The 19,483-nt window shown below is 46.3% G+C and overlaps 1 protein-coding gene across 3 annotated transcripts in view; it reads left to right on the forward strand.

Moving 5' to 3' along the window:
* Window positions 1-19,483, forward strand: part of TMEM132D (transmembrane protein 132D) — a 192,079-nt gene that overhangs the window by 33,798 nt on the left and 138,798 nt on the right. For 2 of the 3 annotated variants that reach the window (XM_036393398.2, XM_036393397.2), the window contains exon 2: window positions 10,740-11,628. The exons of the other annotated variant lie outside the window; for it this stretch is intronic. In XM_036393398.2, coding sequence (XP_036249291.1) covers window positions 10,740-11,628 — 889 coding nt within the window. The remainder of the gene's footprint in view (window positions 1-10,739; window positions 11,629-19,483) is intronic. 3 annotated transcript variants of the gene reach the window in all.

The following is a 19,483-nucleotide window of genomic DNA, read 5'->3' on the forward strand; positions in this document are numbered from 1 at the left end:
AGCAATGTCAAGCTTTAAAGGAGCTGCCATTATTATGAATGCACCAAATTAAAAAAGTTCCAGCTCCTACACATGCCAGTGTAGTAGAAAGGCTGTGGATTAAAATGGAGATGCAGAATAGCTTTTCTGAGAAAGGAATATTCAAAAAGTAAGATGGAACTTGAGAAGACAGGTTGGAGGCTTTAATTTTTTCTTTTCAATTTTTAAATGGTAACATTATTCTTTCCTATGTCTTTATTAGGGTTTTCCTTCTCTTTTGTAGTGCTGGGGTGCTGAAGTGTATTTCACTTTGGATTGAACTGACAGAATTGTTTTCAGGTTTTGATTAGTTTGGCTTGGCAGCTGAACAATCAGTTATTCAGAGACTTAGAGTAGGAGATATGAAAGTGCAGCAGCAGTTCTGTAAATGAACCCTGCTGAACCAAGTGCCGTGGCCAGGGCGGGTTCCAAGTGGAGCTGAAATGGGGTAATGCCTTTCTGCTGGGCTGCTCTTGCACACAAATCCCACCATCTGTCCTGCTCCACCTGGCAGCCACCGCTCTTTATTCTGGAGACATTCAATTAGAGAACCTCAGCTTTTCATCTGTTATTTACAAGCAGTGATGTGAAGCATCAGTCAATTACACAATTGTAGAATCAATTTGGTGCAGACTTAATATACACAACTTAATATGTTTGCTTGCAGCAGGGTTTGCACTCAGCTACACACAAACAGAGACACGAAATCTGAATTGAACTGTTTCAGAGTGCACATGGATTCACACATGCAAACACTCCCAGACCCTGGTGAGGATAATTGGTTGGAATGTGTGGAGAAGAACCAGCCTTTAAGAGCTGGCTGTGACAGGGGCTTCTGTAAGTGCGAAGACCTGCTTGGCAGAAGGTGTATCTGTAATTTGTTTTAAATGCGCTGTAATTGTTTCTGGGCTTTCCACTGTGTGTTTTCCACCCCTGCTACTGAAATCTCCTGTTGAAAGCTGCTCAGTGGGACTGGAATGCAAAACTATTCATGTCCAAGGAGCAGGGATTTTAAGTATCCAAGCTAATTGCAGGGTAGGGGGAAATAACCTGAGCTCCCAGTGGTTCTTGTGCAGCTCCCCTGCAGTCCCTATTGCTGCTGAGTGTCAGACATCCTCCACACTCTCCAGGAGTGCACTTAAAGCACCAGAGCAGGCAGCTCCATGCAATGGCATCCTCCTGGGTGGGCTCTGACTGTGGCACCCAGCTAAACATCCCAGTTTCTGGTCAGCCTTCGAGAAAAGAAGGTATTCAGCTGAGGTGGGTTTTCATGTGACCTTTGGGATCTGTGAGGAGATGTGAGACTGGCTCAGAACTGGCAGAACAAACTCCCAGAGAAGTGCTGAGGAAAACACTGGAGCCTTTTTCAGGCAGAATCTCTTCTTTGGTGTTTATGGAGTGTTGAATGCTGCAGCAAATCCATCAGTACCAGCTCATCTAGAGAGCACTTTGAAATAGCTCTGAGAGAATGGAGGTGGTTTGAAAAGGTACAGTAAATTCTGGAGTAGGTTTTTGCAGATTTGCATGAGCAAAGAACTTTCCCTAGACTGAGTTAAATGAGTAGTGGATGAGTTTGGGGGTTTGTGCCCTTTGGAGTTTGCTGGGATAGTGAAACAAAACATTATGGGACTGTAAAATGATAATTCAATCCTCTTGGCTCTCCTCTCTGTTATACTTTGAGACCATTGAGAGAGGAGCACGCTGCTTTATTTCCAGAGCAAGAAGAGAGATTTTAAAGATAGAGGAACGTGCCAGAATAAGACTGAAAACTGCCTGATTAATTATTCTGGTGTTTGGGTGCCCTTTTTTCTGGCAAATTCAATTTCTGAGGCACCTCAGCTCCCCCCTTGGCTGACAAGAAGCTGAAAAGGCTGGGGAGTGTGTCAGGTTACCTTGCAGCACAGGAACACTTGTGGCAAGGCTGGAGAGCAGCAGGGGCTGCAGGAACGTGTCAGGAAGGCTCTCACTCATCTCCATGAATGAACGAGTGCAGCCTTTGTGTTTGGGAGGTGCTGAGGTCTCTCCATGGCTGCTGCCAGATTTGGAGCTGCAGGAGTTGTTTCAGAACAGCTTTCCAGGGCAGGGATGAAGGCTTTGTTTCCTGAGCAGGAGGAGCCTGTGGGCCGAGGACATTCCCAGCTGTGTGCAGTGTCTGTCCTAGAGATCTCAGAGAAGACACAAATGCCCAGGTGTCAGTGAGCTCTGCCGTGTCCCTGCTGCCAGAATCGGATCAGCCTTGTGCCTGTTGGGATGGGTGGATGTGTCTTCTCTGGTGCCCTCCAATTTCCACACTCCTCAGGTACAAAAGGTGCCTGAACAGGGACCCATTTCTATCTTCAGCTCTTTCTGAGAGCACACCCAAGTATTTTTAAGCTGCACTTTCTTTATTGAATGTAAAATGTGTGACAGCAATGTATTTAATGAAATATTGCTGGGTGTATTGAAATTCCTGGAAATTTACTGCATATACCAGCACTATGGTGTTATTTAAATAAGACTTCAAGATTTTCTTAATTTTTTTGGTCTTGTTAGTGACTGTAGCCATTGAAGATCAATATTGTAATTGTTGGTTGTACAAATTCAGTATTAGGCACAGAGCCTGCAGCAAGATGTAGAGTCTTGATATGGATTAATAAAATTAAAATGAATTTAGAACCCCCCATACTCTGCAGAGGAAGAAGGCTCAGGCAGCAGCCACAAACACTCCGTGCTGCAGTTCCCAGAGCAGGGGCCTTGGCTCAGGGTGCACAGACATGGGTGTCTTAGGAAAGGGCAGCTCAGGACCTGCTCTGCTCCTTCTGCTGACTCAGGTCTTCGTGGAATGCTTGGAATTCTTGTTTCCTCCCATCAGTAATGGCCTGGTAGAGAACGGCAGCCTCTGCACAGCCCTGGGGTCCCTGCAGAAAATGAAGAGGGGATTCTGCAGACACGTGAGGCAGAATTCCGATTGTCTGGAGAGCCTGGTGAGCGGTGCAAGGCTGTTCCTGCCAGTCTTGTACTTGTGTCTGTCGTGAGGAGTTGTTCAGTGGATGTTGGATTCCTGGCACTCTGCACTCCCTGTTACTCAGCCTTGCTTTTCTTTCTCTTGGTTCCCAGACATAAGCACATGAAGAAACTGTGTTTAAGTCAAGATATTCTTGGCAAGTATTTCAGCTTTCTAATCTTGTGGGTGTTCTTTTGCTCATATGTTTGACTATGTTTTGTTCTTTACATCTTGGAGATCTTCATTTATTGCTTTCTCTGGAAGCAGAGCCATAAGTGAGGAGGGGGCAGGGCAGAAATGGAGACACACAGAGTGTTGGTGTTGAAAGCCTCAGATATCTCAGTCTGTTGGACACAGCAGCTCTGGTCTCTGTCCTTCTGCTGTTGGAGTTCTTCAGCTGGAAGTGGCTCTCTCCTATCCCGGTGCCTCTTCATGGCATTCTCCTCTCCTGGCTCATTGAACACCTGCCCCAGGAGTGCAGGAGCAGGGCTGGTGTGTGTCAGGAGGGTGAGGCAGGGAGCAGGGCTCTGTGCCTGCTGGAGCAGTGACACACGGCAGCTGTGGTGCCTCTCACCTGGCTGCTACCTGCAGCCTCTCACCTGGCTGCTACCTGCAGCCATGGTGCCTCTCACCTGGCTGCTACCTGTGGCTGTGGTGCCTCTCACCTGTCTGGTACCTCCCCCAGTCACCTGCAGCTGATGGCCTGGGCCAGCCCTCTGTGCTCACTGGTGCCCTGTGCCTGGACTGTCACACTAATCCTCCTCTGCCCCTCTTTCCTATTCCCCAGTGGTCAGTGTGGCTGTGAGTTTGGTTTATTTATTGTTTGGTCTTTTTTTTTTTCCTGATTTTTCTCACTGTAAACTTTGTGGTGCCCATCACTGCTTTGCCCTTTCATGTTCAGGCTGACATCATTTTGTGAAACAGTGTCATATCCTTTTATCTAAATACTTTTCTCTGTAATTATTACTTTGCTGCTTTTTCAGGTGGGAGCTTGCCTTTGTTATATGATCTTTCTCTGATCATTTTTGTATCACTTGATAATATAAAGGTGTATGTGTTCCTCAGAGGCCTTTTTATTTAAATTATTTCTTTATCTATCTGTCAGTGTGAATAATAAAACACCTTCAGGATCGCTCATCTCTCTCCTACTGAATGATGAGGTGTCATGTGTTCTAATATCAATGATTAATTTACAAAAGTCTGAATAAGCTTCAGTAAAACGCGATATTCAAAGCAAATATTGTGTCATCAGAGCTCAGTGCTGTTGTCACGAGGCCTTGGCGTGCGTGTTGGTGAGGCCCATGAAGGCAGCTGGGTTTGCAGAGTGTGTGTGTGTGCCAGGGAGCCCTGCCCAGCCCGGACACGAGAGGGGCAGCAGCAGTGGGTGAGCCCAGGGCTCCTGGGGCTGCAGCTGCTGCACCCTGGGGTCACTGCCTGCTCTCACTGCACCTGGCCAGGCTGCAAACCCTTTGGTGCCGAGACTGAGCTCCAGAATTGTCCTTCAGGGCAGCCCCCAGGAGCTCCTGATGGTCGGGCTTGTGAAAATGATGCATTCCTGTTGGCTTTGGTTTATTGCCCTGCTTTGGAAGCATCAGAGACCGGCTCATGCTAGGGCCTGAGATTGTTTCTGTGCTGCTGGCTCTTCTCTGGTGGAGCAAGAGCTCCCTTTGCAGCAAACCTTCTGAATGTAACATAACAAAGCTCAAATGTCCTTTGCTGGGCAGGCTGTGATGTTTCCCCTTGCAAAGGCCTCTGTTTAAACACATCAATAACTGATGGTCTTTCTGGTCAGGGAGATCCTCCTGAAGTTTAAGCATCTTGGCTCAGAGCACTTCCTTCTTTGTCTGACTCAACACTGACAAATTCTTGGTTTCTCACTGCAGTAGTGATGCTTGGTAGTTTTCACAAAAAGAATGGTTTGAAAATGTGCAGTCCTTTTAGAAGTGATGGTACAGGTGATTTGTCTGCACCTTTGTGAAGTTCAATTTGCTTTATTCAGCATCTGCTGTTGTTAACTGTATATTTTACTCTTTAAAATACTCTAACTTGTTTGACATTATCTTACAAGAAATGAAGAGTCACCTTTTCACCAAGAAGCTTTTCAGTGTGGTCTGCAGCCTTGATGTCTAAATCATCTTTCCCTGACTTTCTAAAAGGTCTGCAGAGAGATGCAGAACTGGAATGAGAGCTGGAGTAACTGGGGGAAGAGGGAGAAGTTGGCAGGTTAGGAACAGCGTTGCTCTTGGAGAAGAATGATAATTTCCCAAGGATGAAACAGTCACAGGGAACATTATAAAGTGAAGCAGGCAGAGCAGTCTGAAATGCTAATAAGGAGAGGACTTAAAAAGAAATTGGTGATTTTGGGCCTTGAAGCCATTTTTCTTTTTAATTTGTTACAGATAAATGCACGACTCTTGGGTTGCAGGGTTCTATTTTTGCCTCCCTCTTCGTGACACATCGATTTGGCCTTATCACTGCTCTCTGGGTTCTTGCCCTTTAGAATGCTGCTGGTTCCCAAAAGCAGGAGGTTTTTCTGGGAACTGTTCTTCAGTGGTGCCACAGCACAGGGAGGAGAGATCAGGGTTCTTGCTGCAGGTAGGCTGGGTTCTTTGAGTGCAGATTATGCTGCTTTTCCTCTTCCAAGCAAGGAGGTGAAGAATAATAGGAAATCAGTGTGAATAGTGAATTACTGGATAGTGATCAATTGCTGTTTCTACCTTGTGTTGCACAGCTGTGTGGGGAATATTGGGATCACTGGAGACTTTTAAATACAATTGTGCATCCATAAGGAAAAGCTCCTTTGGACAAGTTCACCTGCAGAGCAGAAACGCCCTTGGGCTGTAGCTGGGGCAGGGGTGACCCTCACTCTGTGTCTGTGCTGGAGGAGGGATGGCTCAGCCTCCCCACCTGCCTGTGCCAGCTGTTCAACAGGAGGGTGGGTGCTTTGGTGGGGGTTGGTTTTGTGTATTTATTGTGGGCTTGGGGTTTTCTTAATTTCATATGGTAAAGTAGGGGAAGTCTACAGGAAAATCAGACTGGTTTAGTCCTCAGCCTCCCCTTACTTCTTGCCACTGTGTCACAAAGCTGCTGGCAGTAAAGCCTTAATCCAGAAGTGAAAAGTGCACTGCTAATGGTGCTGAGGAAGCTGAAGCTGCCACAAGGCTGGCAAAAGAAGGAAGATGGGGAATCATCCTTGGTAGGCTCCGGTTTGGCTCTGGAGGATGCTGGAACCTGAGGAAGGAACAGGACAAGCAGCCTACAAACCCTTCGGGATGGAAATGATCCTACTCAGATCTTCACAGTCTGAACCCTCTGTGTCGTGCCTCCAAGGGGCAGAGCAGATCATCCCCCGGTGCAAACTGTCTGAGCTGCACCTGGGGAAGGGGCTCACTCTGTTCATAGCTTGGCTTTAAAATGCCTCCCTTTTGAGCATTAGCAGATTCAGCCACTTAACTGGGTTAAGGCTGAAATATCTTAATTTTTCAGAAGTGAGCCTGAAGTTTCATTGGAGCAGACATCTCCCACAGCATTACTTTCCAGAGCTGAAAATATATCATGCTAGCCGAATTTTTTTTCTAGATACTTTTGCTGAAATTATTTCAACTCATAGCAAACCTTGAAGAGCAGAAGTGTTGAGAAGATTCAAGGAGAGCAGCTGAAATGAACTAAAAAGGTAAAATTTCTGGCCTTGCTGAAAAGAACCACTTATCTCAATCCCCAAGATACAGCAACAAATTCCATCTATTGCGTTACCAGCCTGAGCCTGCAGCTGGGAAGGCAATTTCCCTAAGAAGTTGTTCCCTTCAATCTACCAGAAAAAGACAATTTACTTTTTTTTAATAGTAGCATTATATAATTGATTGGAAGAGTTTTATATCTCATGAATGCTGGATGATTGTGGATTGAACTGTTTTAAAAATAAAGTAACTGTGAGGGCTGAAATCCCAAGGATCTGGCAATAGAGAATGGAGTTAGTGGGCTGGCAGAGTCCTTCAGTTTTCTGAAGCCATGGTCAATAGCTGCAGTAGAGCTGAGCTGTGAGGAGTGGTTTGTCCCTGGCTGAGAGCTGCTGTTCCATGGCACTTGAGGAGTAAAGAGGGGAGGATTTTAGCCAGGGTGCAGTACAGAATGAGTGCCCTCATGGGGAAGGCAGCGTGACTGAAAGGTGAGTGCAGCAGGGGCATTGAGGGGTTTGTGCAGGAGCAAACTGAACGTGCTGCCTTTGCCTCAGAGGCTTTCAGATTCACTGACCTACAAATCAGTTGCTTCTTCCATCAACGGCGAGTATTTTTTAAACTGTCTCAGCCAGAGGAAGGCTTACTGAGAAGAGAGGACAGAAAACCATCCTGTGGTAACACCTCAGGCGGCCACAGACTGCAATCCTCAGCAGACTCCAGAGCAGGAGGGGTCAGACGGTCCCTGTGACGCTGAGAAATGGTCACTCCTGGCCTGAGCAGGGCATCCGCACCAGGGCTGGCTGGGTTCCTCACCCTGCTGGGCATCCTCTCCTGGAAGCAGAGCGCTGCTTCTTCTGCAGCCAAGGTCTCTGTGTGGAGACGTTTCCAGACACAGGAGGACAGGGAAGGTCAATGGCAGCTCTTGGGTTTACCTTTTGTCTTGATGCTGTTTCCTTAGGAGCGCTTCAGTTCCCCGTCCTTTGTTTTGTTTGATGTACTTACAGTGAGAGAGTCACTGTGTCACCCTTGACTTAACATTCAGGAGGGTTATTCCAGTGGAACTTGGGTTATGATGGTATAGATGGAATGTAATATTTAGGATAGATTATATAATTTAAATCTTTAAAACATTGCTTTTCTGCTGAGTCTCACTCAATAACAAACAAAATGGTAATCTTCTGCAATTCTGCCTTTGTAAAAACATGCATAATTTTTACAGAAATAGTCATGGTTGTAATTAAGGACGCTGATAGTTGTTTTTGTTTTTAATTTCCTATCCTTCTGAATCCTTAATAAACTTTCACGGTCAAAATCCAGATGGTACAGCAGAGCTCAGTGTTGTTTTTGAGACTCTTTTTTTGTTTGTGCTGATTATAACTCTCCCCAGATAAAAGTTTAAAATGGTTTGGATTTTTGGCCTTTGGCTGTTTGGAAAGCTGCTGTCAGCTTCCAGCACAAACCAGTTCCAATCCAGTGTGCATTCCCAGCTGGTGCTGGGGGAAGGGCACTTTGAGGGGACCAGAAATGTAAAGCCAGTGCATTTATTCCAGCTGTGAGGTTGGTTCTGCTTTTCATAGGCTTTCAATTCACCTTCTCTTCCTTTATTTTTCCCTGTTTGTGTTGCTCTCCTGTTCTGAAGAGTCACTGATTTACAGAATCTGAGGAACATTGTCCTGTGGGGATGGGGAATGCAGAGGAAAAGTTTTTAATCCCTCAGATAATTAAGCACTAAAATAAATGATTAAAAAATTATGAGGTGAAACACTCTGTTAATTTTAATATAAAAATAATGTACTTTTCCCTGTGGAACACAAGGGAGGGAGCTGCAATCAAAATAAGGGGAATAAAAAATTGAATACTCAGAGTTTCTTCCTCTTCAAGTTGCTTCTGTGATGCCTTGCTGTGCTTTGCCAAGACGTTGGGAGGATGAAATGAGTGTGGAATTCATAAATGGGGCATTGGATGGGGAAGGGTGCTGTGGGCTGGGTGAGCTGAGGAGTGCAACAGAGCAGAGCTCCAGCCCTGCAGCTCCCTGCCCCAAAGCCAGCAGGGCTGGCAGGAATCTTTGCTGGAGGATTGTCCAGAAAAAGGGCTTGAAAAACTGCGCTTGCTCTCCATCAGTGTCTAGAGAAAGCCTTTAGAGCATTCGGCTCCCACTCTAAGGCTAAAATGAAGGTGGTTTTGTGTGGAAGAAAGCTCTGCAGTTCAGTCTTTATGAAAAATGGTCTTTGTAGCAGATCTCAGATGAATTTGCCCCCTCTGGGGGTCACAGGATTTCAGGTTTTCAGTGCTCTTGCAGTTTACAGTCTCAGATGCTCCTGTGTGCTGGGGCCATTTTCCTGGTCCTTCAGATAGAATTTATTTCCAGGTCTTTGGGGTTTGAGGGGACCTTAATTAAACTTTGTAATGTAAGGTTTTATTGCAGTTGTTTATTGGAAGAGGAATTCCTCATTTTCAAGGTGTAGAGAGGGATTTTGTGAGGCTCTGAAACTCCTGTGTAATCCTTTCTTCCTGGTCTCTTCCATTCTGAGATTGGTTCCTTCTGAGGATGCCCACCCTTATCTAGGGTTAGTTTGTTTTGGTTTGTTGCTGATTTTTAGGGGATTTTGTGGATTATTTTCTTTTAAGAAGCCAGATAGTTTTGCTTTTGCATCTAGAGAGTCTCTTGCCCTTCTCTTTTTAAAACCTCACTCTGTTTTGCATTGTGTTAGGCCTGGAGACCCTAACCAAAATCACAGCTTTGGTGTTTGAGGTGCTGCTCCTACATAAATAAGACAAGTCGGTTATGTTTGCAGTCTACAGACAGACAAAGGGTAAGGGGAAAGAAACACTTTAATTTTTGGACAGCAGCACAGGAAAAATGGCTTGTCTGAGGTTGGCTGCAGCACTTAAATGGAAGATTCATGGTTAGCAGTAAGTGGCATCAGTTTAGGCCACCACAGTACTCATGAGCAGATAAATATTTAGGTCAGATGCTGAACAAAAAAATAAAGACTACTAAAGCATTTGTGAATTAGAGCTTGAGAAACTGGGTTGTCTTTGGATGCCTTTGTCCCCTTTCTGAATAAGGGAAAGGACTTGAATTTGCTGTGGGGAAAATAAAAAGGCAATTTATTTCATAATTAGGGTAGAGAATGTGAGCACAAAGGTCAGCTGTTCAAGTGGGAAAGGTGACACTGTATTTGCATCTGTATTTTTAACGTTTCTGTATTCTTTGGGACTGCCATTTCCTAGAAAGGAAGCAGAGCTTGCCTGCCTCAGGTAATTGCTGGCTGGCAGAGTTAAAATAGGTGCCCTGCAGTGGGAGAGGCTCAGGGCCACTGGAAATGCTCTTTGCGTGCAGTGAGGTACAGCCTCCAGATAATGCAGCTGGGTGAGGGGACAGTGGAGGGTTAGGCAACAAGAAATCCTGATGGTGATTTACAGAAAAACCCTTTATTCATGTATAAAGTGAATAGAAGGGACTGTGAATTGGATGCAAATACAACTCCTTTTGAAATCCTCCCAGAGTGATGTAAAGGAGCTGTTGTGTAAATGGCTATTGTGCCAAATATTTCTAAAGTGAAATTCAGCCTTATGGAGGCAACCATTTAGAGTCCATGTATTGCTTGAGAGTGCTGAGAAGGTTGAAGTGAACTCTGGGCAGTCCATTTGCAGCATTTGATGTAAAATCATTGCATTGGATTCCTGCACAGGTGGAGCTGGCTGTAATGATCAGGTTTTTCAGATGTGCCTGTGCAGTGATCTGGGGTTGCAGGTGCTGACTGGGTCACTTTGATGATAAATGTTCATTGCAGTGCAGATGTGACCTTTGGCACATGTAAACCTCCACAAGCTACTTCTTTTAATCTGGCTGTCATGCAGAATGTATCATAAAGCATTGTTTTCCAAGCTGATTGGATAAATCATTGTCAGCCTAGGCCACCTCTGCATGGACTGATGGAGTTTATTGCCACTAATCCCAGCTGCAGCACTGTCCAGCCCCTCAGTAAAGTCAGCCAGGTTATGTCACAGGATGACTTGGAGATCTGATCTCTTAAACTCTGCTTTCCTTCCAACAGTGACTGAGAGTCGAGGGATCCTGGAGAGCATCCAGAGGTTTTCTTTGCTGCCCACTTACTTGCCGGTGACCTACCGCATCCACAATGCCGACGTTTCCTTCTTTCTTAAGGAAGCCAACCAGGATATTATGAGGAACTCCAGCCTGCAGTCCCGGGTGGAATCCTTTCTGATCTACAAATCCAAGAGCCCACCCGTGTTAAACGCCAGCTATGGGCCTTTTTCCATTGAACAGCCAGTGCCCCAGGACTTAATGCTGTCTTCAAATCCCTTTGGATCTACCAACAAGTTCTCCTTTAACTGGAAGCTGCAGGCCTACATCCTGAGCAGCAAGATCTACCTGAGCAAGCCCCGGGTGCAGGTGCTGTTCTACATCGTGGGCAGGGACTGGGACGAGTACAGCCCCGCGGAGCGGCTGCCCTGCCTGCGCGTGTTCGCCTTCCGCGAGACGCGCGAGGTGCGCGGCAGCTGCCGCCTGCGGGGGGACCTGGGGCTCTGCGTGGCGCAGCTGGAGCTGCTGCCCAGCTGGTTCAACCCCCCCACCGTGGTGGCTGGCCGCAAGAAGCAGCTGGAGAGGTCTGAGGGCAGCCCCGTGGAGCTCTACTACTCCATCCAAGCAGGGGATGAGAGAGGGGAGTGCGCCAAGGAGGACGTCAGGAAAAGCAACGGGATCCGCTCGGGGCGCAACGACATCGATGAGTCGGGACCTCCCCTGCAGAGGATTGGAAGTGTTTTCCTTTACCAGACACATGCTGCCCCTTCTTTAACTGAAATGAGATTGGATAATAATATTGTCATCCAGTATGCACCAAAGACTGTCAAGCAAGGGGACATTCTGACTTTCCTTGTATCTGTTGCTAAAAACTCGACAGAAGATCAGTTCACACTGAGGTAAGGCTGCTTTGTGTTTCTTTGGTACCTTACTTTTTGTTTCTCTGCTCTTGGAAGTCACTTTCTCTGTGTAAATGGCCTAACAGTCCATCAGTTGCTGCTCTCCAATCTGATACTGTATGAATTGTCTGAGATGTGTCTCATAGAGTGAGAGGCCTCTTCCTGAAGTTCTCCTTTGAGGAATGCTCACAAAAATTGAAATGGTAGAGCTGGGATATATCTATGTACTAAGAGGTGATAACATCTAAATTCTTGAGAGCTGGAGTTTGCAGTTCCCCTATCTCTCACTGGACTCATGTTGAGATTAATGAAGCTTAAATCCACAGAGTTATTTACAGGAAATGAGCAAGAATTGGGCATTTATGTAGGATTCACATGTTTCAGCATCTCTCCCCAGCTTGTCGTGAGCTCTGTTCTGTATTGCGGGATGTTTGAGGTTCCTAAAGATTATTGATCTACCAAAACAATTTCTGAAAGTGAGAAAGTGCCCCAGGGGGGTGGTGGTTGGTGTTTGGATGTGACATTAGGTGCCACATTGGTTCACCTCATTCTGTCCAAGCACTGAGCTGTTCCAGGGGCAGCTCCCTGGAAGCACCAGTACAGTCCAAGCCAGACCAGTGAGGACTGGGCTGGGGCATGGAGCAGGTGTGTGTGCCTGCAAGGGAGACTGTCCAGGGTCTTTTCTTTCCAAGCTTGCCCCTGTGTTTAGCACTGTAAGCAAGGGCTGTGGGGCTGATGTGTGGGAAATCCGTGTCTGCAGAGATTATTCCGTTTTTGATCTCTTACCAATGACTCGTGCCACCTCCTCCTGAGCTGAAGGTCAGTGTCACACTCTGGCTTCTGGAGTGAGACTGACTTGTCTCAGGTGTTTGTCCCAGAAGTGGTGGGTGTGCCAAAGCTCCCAGAGTGTTCCTAAAACAGCAGGTGCATCCTAGGAGGGAGCAGTGACCTCCCCACTTGTACAAATGCCACAGACTGGGAACTGCATTCGTACCCAGCTGTGCTGAGCACCAGGGACACTTTGGAGCTGCCACCTAAGAAATCCTGAGAGGAAACTCCTTTCTCTGGCGGTTACACATCTCCCCTTCCAGCAGAAAATGGGGCCAGGTTGGAAATGGAACATTCATGGATCTCATGTCTGCCTTGGCTGGACTAAGGAGGAGCTCAGATTGGGCACCTCAGTACTGAGAGCTCAACCCAGTAACTTTTTTCCCCTTCCCCGGGGAGATTTGTGGGGGATTTGTGGGGAAATGGTTTGCCCTAAAATCAGGACCTTTTCCCTGCGAAGGTGTGTGATGTACAAACTGAATAACCTCAAGGGCAATTATTTCTTTTTCATCGGGTGGAGAACAAGCACATCTCCTCACCATATCAGTTGCTCATCTTCTGAGTCAATCTAAGATTTAAATTGTGTCCTGAGTACTGATTTCAAGCAGCCAATCAAAGCTCCTCATAGCAAATGTTCAGGGATGGCTTTGTCTTTTATTCTCTGTACTAATGACTTAATCACAGCAGCAGACATGGCAACTTCTGCTACATTTGAAAATAGGTTTAAATATAAACATTAAAAGCAATTAAGGTAAAAAATGTTTATTGTTTTTACTCTGTAAATGTAGAGCCTTAGAGATCTCACTTCAAAGCATCTCTGTTTCCATGAGCTGTAATCTATTAAAAGTGGAGCTGGTTACAACCATGATAATTGTTACATATGGGTTTATAAAATTTTCAAAAACCTTGCTTTGTTTAAATTAGCATGAAAATGCAGCACCTGAACTTTTTAAGGATTACTTCTAAAATGAATTTTCTGGAACAAAAAGGAGAAGATGTGTTTGAATTGTAGCTTTTTATTCGGAGATCTAAGGTAGCATAAAACAAAAAATAAGCTAAAAATAGGGAGTGACTATCAGTTCAAAATGAAAAGTGTGGCATTCTTGTCTTAAAGACAGCACTTTGGTGTTACCTTTTAAAAGCAGACTTGTAACAACTCGCTGTTGCTTTCTTGAGTTTTGATTTCTCTTGACCTCCTTTTCTGAGAGCACCTGGCTTTCAGACTGGAACCTGCTGCAGTGTCAGAGTAGGTATAATGTTATTTAATTGTGCTTCTAGGGAGCCTCTCCTCCCTTGGATCTGCTCACAGCATCTCTCAGGGGTTTTGGGTTGGGTTTTTTGGTCAGAATTGTGATTTCTGTGTTCATGGCATATTCTCCATCTGTCTGGTCTCATTCTGATCTTCTCTCTGATAGAGGAAAAGGTCTCTTCCCCCCTCCCCCAATGTAATTGCTTTATGAGAAAAATTCTATTAATTTTTATTTCAAACCAGTCCATTATTTCTTGAAGTTCTGCCTTGAGTGGCAGCAAGATTTGGAACTGTATTCATGAAGTGAGGCCAAGGGCTGCTGGCAAAATGCTTTTACCATTGCTTTTGCTCCAGTGGACTGGAAACTATGGCTTGAACAGATGGAAAATATAGGATATACAGGTCAAAAATGAGGAATCAGACATGCAAAACAGCCAAAAGTAAAAAATTACTCATCACTACTGAGTCTTTTCTGGTTCAGAACAATTGTGCCTAGAGTAAACCCTATCCCCTTTCTAATAGGAAATTGTCTTCAAGGGCAGCCTTCTAGAAACTTCTGAATACTAAAAGATTTAGGGAAAGGTACCCTTGGTTTTTATCTTGTGCTGCTCTGCACAAGGGAAGATTTAGAGGTGTGAATGTGGAACTGATGGACTGTTTTCAATTTTGGAAAGTGGTTGGCCCATAAGAGGCAAGGCCTAGGTTTTGTTTTTTAATGAGCTCGGGAAATTAAAAATATTTGTCTTGACTCTGTATGAGTGTGAGAGATGGAGGAAAGGAAGGAGATAAAATATAGATGATGGGTAAATATGGAATATTGCTCTAGCTTGAAAGCTTCAGCTGGGCCTTAGGGATTTCTCAGCTTCATTCAACACTTGCTTCCCCTTTTTCCCCTTCTTTTCCCGTGCTGCTGGCCAGGGCAGGCTGAAGGCTCCTCTTCCTCCCCATCATGGGTGCTGAAAGCTTCCTGGTGTTCGAAGAAAATATTCCAGTCTGTCTTGTTTTGCTGTTTTTCTGCAGTTGCATGGTGCATGTATTGGAAACTGAAGCGAGATCTTTATTGGTGGTGTTTTTGCTGAGAAAGGAAAACATGAAGTATAATTCCATGTCAGTCCTTGCAAAGGCTTTCAGCAAGTGAAGCCTCAGAGCTGTGGTGTAACCCAGTTCCAGGTCCTGCTGGGATGGGCTCGGTGCTGTTACAGACACGGCAATCTGTGAAGTGTGTGCAGCATCCGCAGCTCCCGCGCGAGGAGCAGGACTTGGCTGAATGCACGCTGCAAATACAGCTCTTTGCTTATTAGCTTTTGTTTTGTTTTGCTGGGCCTAATAAACATAACCTTCTGATTTGTTTTAAAGTCAACAGGATTGATACTTTCTGCTTGCAGCCTTTTAAATTTGTTTTCCCATTTCTGGAGATGAATCAGCAAAGAAATTAGAGAGCTGGAATTGCCTTAAGCTACTGAGTGCTAGGCCTGGATGCATTCATGAGTGGAAAAAAACAGCAGCTTTTTTTTCTTTTTACAGTTATTCAATTTCTAATTATGCTTCCTGAGTCCTGTGTGAGAGAATGATTGAAGGTTGAAATAGAAACTTGTAAACCTCCCATACTGGAGAAAAGTAAGGGTTTTTTTATAAACTATCAATGCTGTTTCTGCATTTGTAAACCCAAATTGGGGTTGGACATCTGTAGTTACCAGTTTTATAAAGTCTTGGGAAGCTTTGTGGCTTCCCTCTGGTATTTTTAATGATGATAATTGTGGGAATACAGGGACTGGTGGAATTGTGGTGAATAAGCAGTGCTTATTGATAATTGGGAAGATTTTCCCCAAAAGGCCTAAGAGTTTGTTACATGAGCTTCTTATTCTCAGTTTTATCTACCAATCAATGGACAATAATCCAGCAAACATGAAAAGGGCTGCATAAATACATGAGGGGCGCAGAGTCCAGATCATTAGCACTCAATTTACACAGCAAGAACATTTGAACAAGACTGGCATTTCATCAGATTGCCTCTGTGTTCGTCTAGTGCTGGGCTAAATCAAATCTTATTCTTCGTGCTGAGCTGAATCACATTTAAATAGCAGAAACAGGTGGTGATCAGGAAGGTTACCAGCCGCATAAAACTCTGAGATGGGCTTTTCTCTAGGCCTTAGATTATGTGGCTATTTCATGGTACCCCAGCCCTGAGCTTGTACCTCCTCTGCCAGATTGAAAAGAATCCTATTGTACATTTTTACCATTTTTACTCCTCCTTCCATAGCTGGTTCTGTCAGTTAAAACATCCTTGTCCACATTCTGGTTTAAACAGCTTCTAAAATCTTCTCATAACTGACTTTTTCCCTCTCTTCTAACCATGAGAGAAAAGGAATTTAAAAAACCAAACAAAGCCTAAATTACCTCTTCTTTTGAAATCCGACCTCTGCATTTCAACTTTTTCACTGCTCAGTCCTGATGTAAAAATAAGATTAAGGTAGGCAGGAGTTGGACACTGTGACCTAAGAAGATGAGAGTCCAGTGTCTTTGTTTTGTGGTAAAAAGTGGTAATTTCTTTACTGTTTTATGGAAATAGCTGTTCTTTCCCAACAGGAGCTGGTCAGAGGTGCTTGTGCAGCAGGGCTGGGTGGAATTACCCCTGTGCTGCTGCCTGGGGAGAGGCTGCTCCTGGGGTTTCTGCTGTGTTCAGCATGCTATGCCAGTAGGAATTAACTTTCATAGCCTGTTTATCAGCTACTCAAGCAAATATAATTTTTTCCATCTTCTGCATGGCAAAATAGCTTTCCTGCGCTGCTAAGTGACTTGCTAATGGCCCAAAATTGTCAGTGGCACTGTGGAGACAGGTGCTTCAGAACTATTGACTTCCAGGGCACTCTATTACCTCCTGTTGGACTTGCAGATTATATTAAGAAGAAAATAGTTCCTTCTGTTAAAATTATTCCAGTTAACATCCTCTGCCTTGAGAATCAACTCACATTGCCTGAGCAGGTGTCAGGAAACTGAGAGACAGATCCAGCAAAGCATTACCCACACGAGTGGCCTTTGCAGCCATCTGTTATTTCAGGTTTGATGCACTCAAGGCCTGTTATCCTCCCGCCAGAGCCATCCCAGAGCCTGGCCCAGGTGTGGCTGGAGCAGCAGCGCCTTGGAGCGGTGTGAGCAGCGTGCGGGGCTCTGCTGGCGGGCACGGGGCCCTGGCACAGCCCCGGGGTCCCTGTCCAGGCAGGCTGCACTGCTGTGCTCGGCTTGTCCTGCTGGGAGGGCTCTGCCTCCCCTCCTCATCACCTGGAGACTGCGGACATCAGGGAGCTCTGACACTGGAGCTGCACTCTTTGGGGCTGCACTGCTGCCTTGCTCTTGTTCTGCTGCACTCTGTGAGATTTGGCTGGGGAAAACGAGCTTTCCAGTGTGGCTCATGAATCTGGGGAGCTGAAGAACATCAGCAGAAATCAACTGAACATGGTTACATCTGGGAAATATGGGTCTGGGGTGGTTTGTTTAAAAAAGGGGAGGCTTGGAGTACTACAAATCCCCCAGTTCATGGAATAGATGTCAGAAGTGTTGTTCTATTCCCCCAGAACCAGCTCAGTTCTCAGTGCAGAACACGTTAGCAGCTCCTTTGTATCAGAAATGAACCAATATGAGAGGGGCTGTCAGGGCTGTGCTGGTAAAGGCAAGACAGATGGAGAGGGTGATTGGCACTGACAGGGTGTGAGCTGCCAGGGTGCAGCTGCTGCTCCTGCCATCCATCACACCTGGGGACGTGTCACACCTTGCATGTGCCCAGTGCCACTGCTCAAGGGCAGGGACTGCAGGTGAGTGAGCCCAGGTGAGGGGCACTGAGGGCTCTGCAGGTGTCAGTGAGCCCAGGTGAGGGGCACTGAGGGCTCTGCAGGTCAGTGAGCCCAGGTGAGGGGCACTGAGGGCTCTGCAGGTGTGAATGAGCCCAGGTGAGGGGCACTGAGGGCTCTGCAGGTCAGTGAGCCCAGGTGAGGGGCACTGAGGGCTCTGCAGGTCAGTGAGCCCAGGTGAGGGGCACTGAGGGCTCTGCAGGTCAGTGAGTGAGCCCAGGTGAGGGGCACTGAGGGCTCTGTAGGTGTGAGTGAGCCCAGGTGAGGGGCACTGAGGGCTCTGTAGGTGTGAGTGAGCCCAGGTGAGGGGCACTGAGGGCTCTGCAGGTCAGTGAGCCCAGGTGAGGGGCACTGAGGGCTCTGCAGGTGTGAATGAGCCCAGGTGAGGGGCACTGAGGGCTCTGCAGGTGTGAATGAGCCCAGGTGAGGGGCACTGAGGGCTCTGTAGGTGTGAGTGAGCCCAGGTGAGGGGCACTGAGGGCTCTGCAGGTGTCAGTGAGCCCAGGTGAGGGGCACTGAGGGCTCTGTAGGTGTGAGTGAGCCCAGGTGAGGGGCACTGAGGGCTCTGCAGGTGTGAATGAGCCCAGGTGAGGGGCACTGAGGGCTCTGTAGGTGTCAGTGAGCCCAGGTGAGGGGCACTGAGGGCTCTGCAGGGCACACATGTGTGATCTGTGCAGGGATTCCTTTGTTCATCAGCCCCGGGCACTGCACACCCAGGATGTGATGAACGTGTCCTTTCCAGCCCCTTGCACTTCCCTAGGTACTGCTGAAAAGTTTAGGAGCTCTCTTTTTATCTGTATTTTGGTGTCTGACATTTTTGTGAAACTTTGGAGCTCTTCCTCTAATATTCTGGTAAAACATGAAATCTCATCAGGTAAGGATTTTTTCCTATTTCCAAAGTACCTCTAAAAATAAAGGCTAAGTACATTGAGAATAAGACATTTCATGGGAGACAAAGTAATGTTTGATTTAAAATTATTGGAAATGTTTGACTTTTCAAATGTTGCTTTCCCATTTTTAAGGGTAACATTAATCCAGGATGAGCACACTCATGTGAAATGCATCAGGCAATCTCAAGGTGCATTTTTGATCACAAAAAAATTGGAACATGAGTTTTCTACTTCTAATGGCAAATCTGAGCCCTTTCAGATTTTAAGGTTATTACTCAAACAGGTCTGTCAGATCCTTGTAACATCTTGTAAAGCCGTGGTAATGAATTGTCCTGTCACTTTATCAGATGTCAGCCTGCACAGCATCAGTCACTTTGCAGCGTTTTCCTCTCTGCTGCTGGTCCCTCCTGCAGCCCTGGGCAGGTTTCACACACAGCAGGTCCCAAAGCTGCTGTGAGCCCTGGCTCTGATCAGCTGTGTCCGTCTGTCCTGGCTCTGCACCCTCTGTATGGTGGTGCTGCATGGCATTCCCCTCTGCTCTGCACGGTGTTTGTGGCTCTTTTTCCAGGCTGCTGCATCCTCCCCCTTGCCATGGCATGGAATTCCCCTGGGAATGGACTGAAGGGAGCTGCTGGTACAGAATCGGAGTTTGTGCTGCTTGAGCTCCTCAACCCCATCACAAAGAATACCAATGGTAATAGCCTGGGGTGGGTAGTTCATTGCACAAAATAATTGATGGGTATTATGGTGGATAGAATCTGATGTAAATCTATAACAACTTTAACTGGTGAAACCAAGCCCTGGCTGTCAGGGCAGGAGTTTTGCCTTTGGGATGTTGGAGCTGCACAGCCTGAGATGCTGGGCATCCTGACCAACTGCTGCGGCCCTTGGACACTGAGTGCACACTGGGGAGATCTCTAGGAGCTTCAGCTCTGAGGCACAGGGTTAGTGGTGCATTTCTGTGGGTGCTACATCATCATAATGTGGAATACAGTCAACACATCATACATAATGTGGAATACAGCCAATAGCACTGAGGGCAG

This window comes from Molothrus ater, chromosome 18 (assembly GCF_012460135.2).
Source record: "Molothrus ater isolate BHLD 08-10-18 breed brown headed cowbird chromosome 18, BPBGC_Mater_1.1, whole genome shotgun sequence".
Classification (NCBI taxonomy): Eukaryota; Metazoa; Chordata; class Aves; order Passeriformes; family Icteridae; genus Molothrus; species Molothrus ater.